Here is a 9,223-nt window from a genome sequence, read left to right on the forward strand (position 1 = left end):
GTGAGGAGCAACAGTGTGCACACTCAGCTCGTGATGACACCAAATCATCGCATAAAACAGAAGCTGCTGTCAGCACGGACGTGTCAGCAGGGTCAGCAGGATAGGAAATGACTTGAAGGATGCCAGACCTTGTTCCTTTATGGCACGGAACTGCTCAGCTGTGTGTCAGGGGGTGAGGTGTGTGGGTAGGATGGGCACTGCTGGATGGGGGGGGGGTCACATTGCATTCATTGAGCTGGGTGCTGCTCAGAGCAGGGAGCTCTGTTTGGGGTGTAGAGTTGGGGAGGGGATCCTGCTTATGGTGTTGAAGTGGGAATGGGCAGAAGGAAAACGCAGCTCCCAGGGCTGTGGGCTGCATGCAAGGCTTGTGGTGGGGCTCCCTTGGAAAGCACAGGCAGGGGGAGGTGGAGATACAGCACCCAAAGGCACCAAACCTGCACTGACCCCCCCATAGAGGTGAGGACCCCCCTCTCTCCCCCCCCCGAGGCGCTTTCCCTTTGCTCCACAACCATCACCCTGGGGAAGCGCAGACAGAGGAGTGGAGCAATCCCAGGAGCTGGAATTACCAGCCTTCCTCCCACTCTGGGCAGGCTGTAATTAGGACACACACGTAATGAGCTCTGCTGAAGTTGGGGTGCAGCCTGCAGTGAAGTCCACGGTTTTACCAGGCTCCTCCCTCAGCTCCGGGGACCCACATATAGAAGGGAGAGCTCAGCAGCACCCACATCACTGCCAGAGAGCTGAGATGCTGCTGAGCACCGGGATGATGAAGGCCTTCATCCTCTTCCTCGGGGTGGGAATGGCCTTGGGCTGTGAGTACCAGAGTGGGGAGGGGGGGGCTACGCTGGGCTGAAGGAAGGGGGGGTTTAAGGAGTGGGGAGCTCAGGTGCTTGGAATGGGGTCGGATCCTTCCCAAAGTAGTGGGGGATGATTCTGGATGCTTTCCCTAAGGTGATGCTATGGGGGCTGTCCTTCTGTTGGCTGGGTTTGGGCATGCTGCTGTGCTCTCCTCCTGCAGACCCACCTTCCCTCTGTTCCTTCATCCCGGGGGGAGAACTGAGGGCAGTTGCTCCAATTCCTTACCCACAAACCTTTTTTCTTGCTGCTGGATGGGGGTGGTGGAGCCCAGCAAGGCCCAACATGAATGTGCGTGTTTTGCCCATGGCAAGCAGCAGCCTGAGCTCTCAGAGAGCCCAATTCAGTCACACCAGCACAGCTCCAGAGCTCACATTGGAAGCAGACTGGGATGCTCTGGGGCTCCCAGCACCCTGAGGGTTCTCACCTGGCTTCACCCTGAGCCAACTCACACCTCAGGCAGTGAGCAAAGCCATGTGAAAGCTGTCATCACCATCCTGTGCATCACCAGAACTGCTGGCAGCTTTCAGATCTGCGAGCAACCCAGGTCAATGGGGCAGCAGCACCTTGTGGGACAGGTCTGGTGGCAGCGGGTTTGGTCACCCCATGGGTCACACAGAGGTGGTTGAGGAGCTCGAAGATCATCCTTGCAGCTGTTGGTGTGAGTTAGAAGGCTCAGCCCCTCTCTGTATGGTCAGGAGCTGCATGCAATGCAATGCAACGCAATGCAACGCAATGCAACGCAACGCAATGCAACGCAATGCAACGCAGTGCAATGCAATGCAGTGCAATGCAATGCAATGCAATGCAAAGGGTTTGGGAGATGGGGCAGAGCAGAGTGTGCGGGGCTGGAGCACAGGGCTCGAATGCTGCGTGGATGGGGGTGGCTGCTGCAAGAAGGAGCAGTGTCTGAGCATCATGCTTTTGGCTCTGCTCATCGCTGCACGTGATGAGCTGCTGTCACTGCTGCATTCTTGCATGAAGTGTGGACCCGCGGCCTGTTCTCAAGGAAAGGAGTTTCGTCACCATTCTGACGCCGTGAGCTGATGCTCCAGAAGCAGGCAGGATGAGCAGCGAGGAGTTTTGCAAGGCTGAAGTGTAAGAGGAGCTGCTCCCACATTGGGCTGCCCATGAGGAGTCACCACGTTCTCATCCTGATTAATGACCCTCGTTAGGAAGCGCAGCTCTGGCCGAGGAGCTGAAGAACTGTTTGGCTCCAGACAGGCAGAGTATCCACTGACCTTGGCACAAGCTCAGTGCAGACTCCTTCATCGTTTGGAGGCCATTCTGAGGACTTGGCTGCCAAAACCACATCTGGCCTCAACTTGCCTCATTTGGCAACCACAGGGAGAGGATTCTGCTGGGGGAGGGCAGAAAGCTTGGTTCCTTTGTATGGGAGTGATGGGTTAGAGGTGAAGGCAGGAGGACAAGCCCGGATTCCTCCACGCAGATCCTCAGTATTGCCTGGGCACAGCATTTGGGCACAGCATTTGGGCACAGTATTTGGGCACAGTATCCTTCGGGCACAGCATCCTTTGGGCACAGTATCCTTTGGGCACAGCATCCTTTGGGCACAGCATTTGTGCACAGCATCCTTTGGGCACAGCATCCTTTGGGCACAGAATCCTTTGGGCACAGCATTTAGGCGTAGCATCCTTTGGGCACAGCATTTGGGCACAGCATCTTTTGGGCACAGCATTTGGGCACATTATCCTTTGGGCACAGCATCCTTTGTGCACAGCATCCTTTGGGCACAGCATTTGGGCACAGCATTGCACAGCATCCTTTGGGCACAGCATTTAGGCATAGCATCCTTTGGGCACAGCATCCTTTGGGCACAGCATTTGGGCACAGCATTTGGGCACAGCATTGCACAGCATCCTTTGGGCACAGCATTTGGGCATAGCATCCTTTGGGCACAGCATCTTTTGGGCACAGCCTTTGGGCACAGCATCCTTTGGGCACAGCATCCTTTGGGCACAGCATTGCACAGCATCCTTTGGGCACAGCATTTAGGCACAGTATCCTTTGGGCACAGCATTGCACAGATGAACATTGCTCCTCCTGACCTCCTCCAGCATTGCCAGCTCTCCCTTTGGCTCTTCTCCCCAAAGAGTCCCAACAGCTCTAACATAACCATGAAGAGTTACAGGCTGCCCTATAGCTGCCTGGTTGTATTTAGGTTCAAGCCATCCCACTGCAGGGGAAAGTCTGGGATGCTGCAGCTCTTCTTGTACCTAATCCTTGGAAAGGAATGGCCAATGCTGAGCTCTCTCTAAGGGTTCTGTGCAGCTCCCAGCCCCACTGAGCTGCAGTTGGCTGGGCTTTGCCATAGCACACTCAGGTAACATCTCAGTGCTGATCATGCGTAGGCAGTTCCTGCCTTGTGCAATCCTCCCCTGGGGCCTCCAGCTGGAAGATGAGCCTGGATGTGTCATTTGGGGTGACTGATCCCCACTGGCTCTTTGTGAGTGAGAGGGATGGGGAGACAGGATGGGGATTGCTGCTGTTCATCCCCATTGGGGCTCAGTTGGGTGACCTGGGGGCTGATGGAGCAGATGGAACAAAGCAGAACCACGAGCAAATCTCCTCCGGGAGCACCTCAGGAAGCCAAGCAGCACTCAGTAGTGCCCAAATAGGATTGCTGGGGCAAAGAGGTTCTTCCTTCCCACCAATACCTCCTATGGCTCCATGCATTGGCAGCTCCAAGAGGCAGAAATGGCTGGGGTGAAACGCAAGACAGCAGAGCAAGGAATGAGGTTGGAGGGAGGAATCACTCAGTGCAACACTGGGAGGTCGCAGAGGGCTCGGGGTTGGATTGGGATTGGACTGTCTCCCACCTCGGTGCCATCCAGTGCCTTGCGAGTGCCCCTATTGGGCCGTGACGTTGGCACCGCTCATAGCACAGCTCAAGGCTCAGCTCTAATTTTAGGTGTGTAATGAAGCTCCGCGACACATGGATGGTATAAATAGCTCAGGAAGGAGTCCCCTGTTTTCATTGCAAATTGCAAATGAGGGCGTCTGGAATGTGGTCCTCCTTTGGGCATAGGCTGAGCCGGGCATTAGTGGGTGAATCAGGGTAGGAATGAATGGAGGAGTCAAGAAGGTGCTTCCTGGTGCCAAGTGGCCGCAATGTCCATGTGGTTGAATGACCACAGGGATGTTGTCCTTGAGGACTCATCCAATCCAAACCCAACCCTCAAAGGATCATGAGTAGCTCCAGCTGTGGGTCTTGATCCATTTCACTCTGTCTAAGTGAGGAGGGAGCTGTGCCGGAGCACACGGGCTGCACTGTGGGCATTGGGATGCTGCAGAGCAAGGGGTTGCTCAGCCCCATAGCAGCCAGTCTCCCCTTTGGACACCCCCAGTGTGGTTGTCCCCATGCTATCCCTTTGTCCCCATGTTATCCCTTTGTCCCCATGCTATCCCTTTGTCCCCATGTTATCCCTTTGTCCCCATGTTATCCCTTTGTCCCCATGCTATCCCTTTGTCCCCATGCTATCCCTTTGTCCCCATGTTATCCCTTTGTCCCCATGCTATCCCTTTGTCCCCATGCTGTCCCCTTGTGCAATAGGACCCAGAAGGAAGAGTTGGTCCTGGATTTGGGTCTGAATGGAGCAGAGCTGCCAGCCCACCCCACAGAACCACACTGTTGTTTCTCTCCCCATATAAGCCCTATACACGGACCCCGACTCCTGCAGGGGACGCTGCGATGAACCCTACAGCCATGAGGATGAATGCCACTGCGATGCCGACTGCCGGAGCCGCAACAGCTGCTGCTGGGATTACCCAGAGCACTGCGGGGAGGGTGAGCATGGATGGGTGGGCAGCACCCAGCAATGGGGTGCAGAAGGGGCTGCTTTGCAGTTGGGTGCAGCTCCGTCACCCTGAGCTCTTCTCTTGGCTCTGTGCAGGTGAGGAAGCGGCGCACAGACGCACTGCAGGTGAGCAGCATCACCCCTATAGGGAATGAGGGGAGCAGTGATACACCTGAAGGCTTTTACCCACAAAGGGAGGGCTTGGTGCTGGCTGGGAGCACCCCTCCATGCCCTGGGGTCTTGCCGTGCCCCCCCCAGCTCCCATCTCTGCCCACAGAGCACTTCTCCAGCAGCCACGATGCCATCAGCGACCAGGAGCTGCTCCATCTCTCCGAGCAGCTCTATGGGGTGGATCACAACAAGGCTCAACCCAACGACATCAGCATTAACCCACAACACCGAGCTGCCCCCGACCAAACGGGGCTCCAGGAGGATCTCTCCCCTGAGCCGTGAGTGTGCTTTGTCAGTGCATGGCCAAGAGGTCGGGCTAGATGGTCTGAAAGGGCTTTTCCACCAGCCTTAATGATTCTATGGCTCCAAGGGGATGCTATGGCCAGGGCTGGGGGCAGGGATGGCACCTCCCCCTGTACAACCTGTGGCCATCACCTCTCATCCCCACCTCACCTCAGTCTCCTTTCAGGGTGTCATTGAGAGCAATAATGTCCCCCCACTGAGCCCCATCTTCTCCAGACTGAACCATCCCATTTCCCCATCACATTTAGACTCCAGACCCTTCCCAGCTCCATTCCCCTCTCTGGATACACACCAGCATCTCGTCTTTCCTAATGGTTGTTATGACCCCAAATGCATCACTTGGCCTTATTGGACCTCATCCCATTGACCTCAACCCACGGATGCAACCCACCCAGACCCCTCTATAGGACCTCCCTACTCCTCCTCAGCTGAGGTCTTTCTCTCTCCCAGGCTCTATGCATACGTCAATGAGAAGCTCTTCTCCAAACCCACCTATGCCAGCTTCATCCGTTTGCTGGACAACTACCAGAGGGCAACAGGCCACGAGGAAGAGGTGACAGCCGAAGAGCTGCAGGAGCAGAACATCTTCCTCCAGGAGGTGATGAAGACGGAGCTCATGAAGAAACTCTACGCTTTCCTCCATAAGAAAAGTGAGCGTGGATCAAGGCTTGGGTTGGCCACCGTGGGTTCCATGTTGCTGATCTCGTGGCTCCTTCCATCTGAATGCAGATCGTTATGGATCTGAGGAGGAATTCCTGCAGGATCTGAAGGAGATGTGGTTTGGACTCTACTCCCGAGGTGATGGAGAGAAGGATTCCAGCGGCTTCGAGCACGTCTTCTCAGGTGGAGTGCACCCCAAAAAGGATGGGGAGTGTGGAGAGGCTCATTGGGGCCCTAGATGGGCTTTTGGGTTGGGTTGGGGGAGCAGAGATGGGATTTGGGGGGTTCAACCCAAGCTGAGCGCATCCGGGATGTACGGGGGCAGAGCTGGGGGATTTGGGGTGGCTCACCTCGATTCTCCCTTTGTATTTAGGGGAGGTTAAAAAGGGGAAAGTGAGTGGGTTTCACAACTGGATCCGCTTCTACCTCTTGGAAAAGCAAGGACTGGTCAACTACTTCAGCCACAACTTCGACGGGCCGGTGAGTCATCCTATGGGGCAGTGCAGGATTTGGGCAGGGAATGCTGACCCCACTCCCTCAGCTGCATCCCAAGACCCCCAGGATGTGGGGCAGAGCTGCTCAGCCTTCTGCATCCCCATATAGGGACCCTGGGATGGAAGCAGGGTGGGGAGGTCCCAATGCAACGGGAGAATGGAGTAGATGTGGGGCTGGGATTGCCCTGCTTGGGGTGCAGACAGGCTTTGCTTGGCTCCCATGTCGTGCTATGGAGGGTCTCATTCCCAAACCCCCTATTGCTGTTCCCAGTGGGACACCTACCCTGATGTACTGGGGCTGCAGTTCAGCTGGGATGGCTTCTACAAGGAGGTGGGCTCCGCATTCATTGGCTGCAGCCCGGAGTTTGAATTTGGCATCTACACGTTGTGTTTCATTGCCCGACCTGGGAGGGAGTAAGTACTGCATCCGTCTGTCTGTCCTTTGGCCATGGAGCCAGCTGAGCCCATTCTGGATTAGGGAAACCCTATGGAACAGCTGAGCCTGGTCCCGCTGCCCTCAGCTTTGGGATGGGGTTGGGGACACCAGGAGCACCCCATGGTGGAGGTGATGGGGTGGAGCAGTGCTATGTGTCCCCTACAGGTGTCACCTGAGCTTGGGTGGCCACGGTGTCAGCATCCAGACCTACACATGGACCAAATCTACCTATGGCCACGGCAAGAAATACATCGCCACGGCCTACATCGTCTCACCTTGAGCCCATCCACATCCCAGCCAGGAGGAACGGGGTGGCTGCAGCCCCTCTGCTCTGGGGCCATGGGCTGCCCCACAGCATGGCCCTCCTGTGTAGGGCAGGGCTGGTCCTGCCCTGGGAGGCAGATGGCCACAGTGTGGAGCAGGGCAGCCCCAGTTGCCATCAAGTGGAGGCATTGCGTGCTCATAGCAGGAGAGCTGGGAAGGGGGAGGGGGGGGGCTGTGTGGGATTTGCAGTGGACAAAAGCAACCCTGAGTGGAATAAACAGTGATGCTGGAAGGAAACACATTCAGTTCCTCACTGCTGTGGGTCAGGGTGGGTTTTGGGGCCTCGCCATCCGGAGCAGCACCCTATAAGTTGTCATCGTCCTCCCCCCCTTTCCTCCCTTCATCCCAGCTGGATGCTAACGGGCTAATTCCTGCTCCAGGCAGCTGCCAGTGGGTCCTGCCCCAAGGAATAGCTCCTCTGGGGATCCTCCGAGCTGCTGTGCCCCTCAAGCCGTATCCCTGAGGCTGTATCCCCTCCCTGAGGACCATCACAGGGGAACTGGGGGGCTGCCTACACTGAAGCCCAGCTGAACTCTCCCCTGAGACCCCCATCCCTCCCCAGTGCCCCCAGCACGGAGCACAGACCCAGGAGCCCCTTGTGCAGCTTGTCCAAAGGAGACGACACCCAAAGTAGCTCCATCCCCCATAACCCCACATTGTCCCCATAACCCCACATTGTCCCCATAACCCCACATTGTCCCCATAACCCCACATTGTCCTCATAACCCCACATTGTCCCCATAACCCCACATTGTCCCCATAACCCCACATTGTCCCCACACCCTGGGGGTGACAAAAGACCCCAAAGCTGCGCTGAGCCCCTTCCAAGCTCTCCTCTCCCACCCTCCTCCCCCCACACATGCACCCTCTCCTCCTCTCCAGCAATGGGGCGACTTGATGTGCGTATGTCTACGTGTCCCGTCCTATTTCCATCCCCATCCCCTCCTCCTTATGCAGCAGCGCCGGGTCCCAGGGTAGGGATGCAGCTCTGGAGGGCAGCACCGCCGAGATTGGAGCTGCCCGACAGATGGCGGCTGCAACAGTTCCTGGCGGAGGGGTGGGCGTCCCCTCGCCATCTGCCAGGGGTCACAGGTGACCCCCCCCCCACCCCAAACCCCGCCTCAGGGGAGGGGGGCATGCCAGAGCGTGATTTATAGGGAGGCACTGGGGAGCAATGGGGGGTGGGACGGATGGGTGCAGGGTTGGGGGGGGGAGGTGGGGGGGTGCTTCTCTCCCTCCCCAGCTCCGTGCCATGCAGCCAGACGCATGGGGTCCCAACTCCTGTTTGGGTGGGTTTGCAAGGGGCAGATTGCAAAGGGCAGAGCACAGGGAGGGAATGATGATGCCCTGCATATCTACTTGCTGGAGCCCACCCTAAAAGCTTTCCAAGCGGAGCTATCAAGGCAGCTGGTGGCGGCTGCTTGCTGCAGGGCTGCCCTGGCAGAGCATCCAGCTCCTCCTCCCCAACCCCAGCTCAGATATCCTCCCCACGGTGCCCAACTGTCCTTTCCTGTCCATCCACAAGGATCCCGGCATCACAGAGGATGCAGCTCTTCCCTTTGCATCTCTCCCCTTTGCAGCTCCCCTTTTGCATCTCTCCTCTTTGCAGCTCTCCTTTTTGCAGCTCTCCCCTTTGCAGCTCTCCCCTTTGCAGCTCTCCCACCTGCAGCTCTCCCCTTTGCAGCTCTCCCCTTTGCAGCTCTCCCACCTGCAGTTCTCCCCTTTGCATCTCTCCCCTTTGCAGCTCTCCTTTTTGCAGCTCTCCTTTTTGCAGCTCTCCCCTTTGCATCTCTCCTTTTGCAGCTGCAGGACACCCAGGACTCATTTCCCTTGCACCCATTTCTGGGGTGAAAATGGAGGCAAAGCCCACCAGGTTGCAGCTCACCCACCTTGCTCCCATTCCATCCCAATGGGGATGTGAGATGCATGGGTGACGCTGGGGGGCTGCTCCGCACTTTGGCTGCATCCAGAAGGACGTTCCCTTGTTGCTGCAGGCTCTGCAGGTGCAAGAAGGAAGGAGGAGGGCATGTTCCTGGGGATCACATTGGGCTGGAAGCTGGGAACCAGGACCTGAAGGCTGCAGAGGGCACCCAGAAGCAGAACACAACCAGAGGGTCAGCATGGGCACAGTCCTGCTCCAGCTTTGACCCATAGCATCCATA

General features: G+C 57.0%; 1 protein-coding gene across 1 annotated transcript; it reads left to right on the forward strand.

Moving 5' to 3' along the window:
• Positions 1-579: 579 nt before the first annotated feature.
• Positions 580-7,295, forward strand: ENDOU (endonuclease, poly(U) specific). Its single transcript, XM_072357994.1, has 9 exons — positions 580-812; positions 4,529-4,663; positions 4,770-4,799; positions 4,951-5,122; positions 5,598-5,797; positions 5,877-5,990; positions 6,181-6,287; positions 6,573-6,715; positions 6,903-7,295. The coding sequence occupies exons 1-9, from the start codon at positions 614-616 to the stop codon at positions 7,015-7,017; spliced, it is 1,215 nt and encodes a 404-aa protein (XP_072214095.1). The 5' UTR covers positions 580-613; the 3' UTR covers positions 7,018-7,295.
• Positions 7,296-9,223: the final 1,928 nt, after the last annotated feature.

This window comes from Excalfactoria chinensis, chromosome 28, assembly GCF_039878825.1.
Source record: "Excalfactoria chinensis isolate bCotChi1 chromosome 28, bCotChi1.hap2, whole genome shotgun sequence".
NCBI lineage: Eukaryota > Metazoa > Chordata > Aves > Galliformes > Phasianidae > Excalfactoria > Excalfactoria chinensis.

Excerpts from the sequence above, each read along its gene's own strand:
- ENDOU (XM_072357994.1), top strand. The coding sequence starts at position 614 with ATGAGCTCTGCTGAAGTTGGGGTGCAGCCTGCAGTGAAGTCCACGGTT. Across the intron at positions 4,664-4,769 it reads CCCAGAGCACTGCGGGGAGG|GTGAGGAAGCGGCGCACAGA; the intron begins GTGAGCATGGAT and ends GGCTCTGTGCAG. Across the intron at positions 6,716-6,902 it reads ATTGCCCGACCTGGGAGGGA|GTGTCACCTGAGCTTGGGTG; the intron begins GTAAGTACTGCA and ends TGTCCCCTACAG.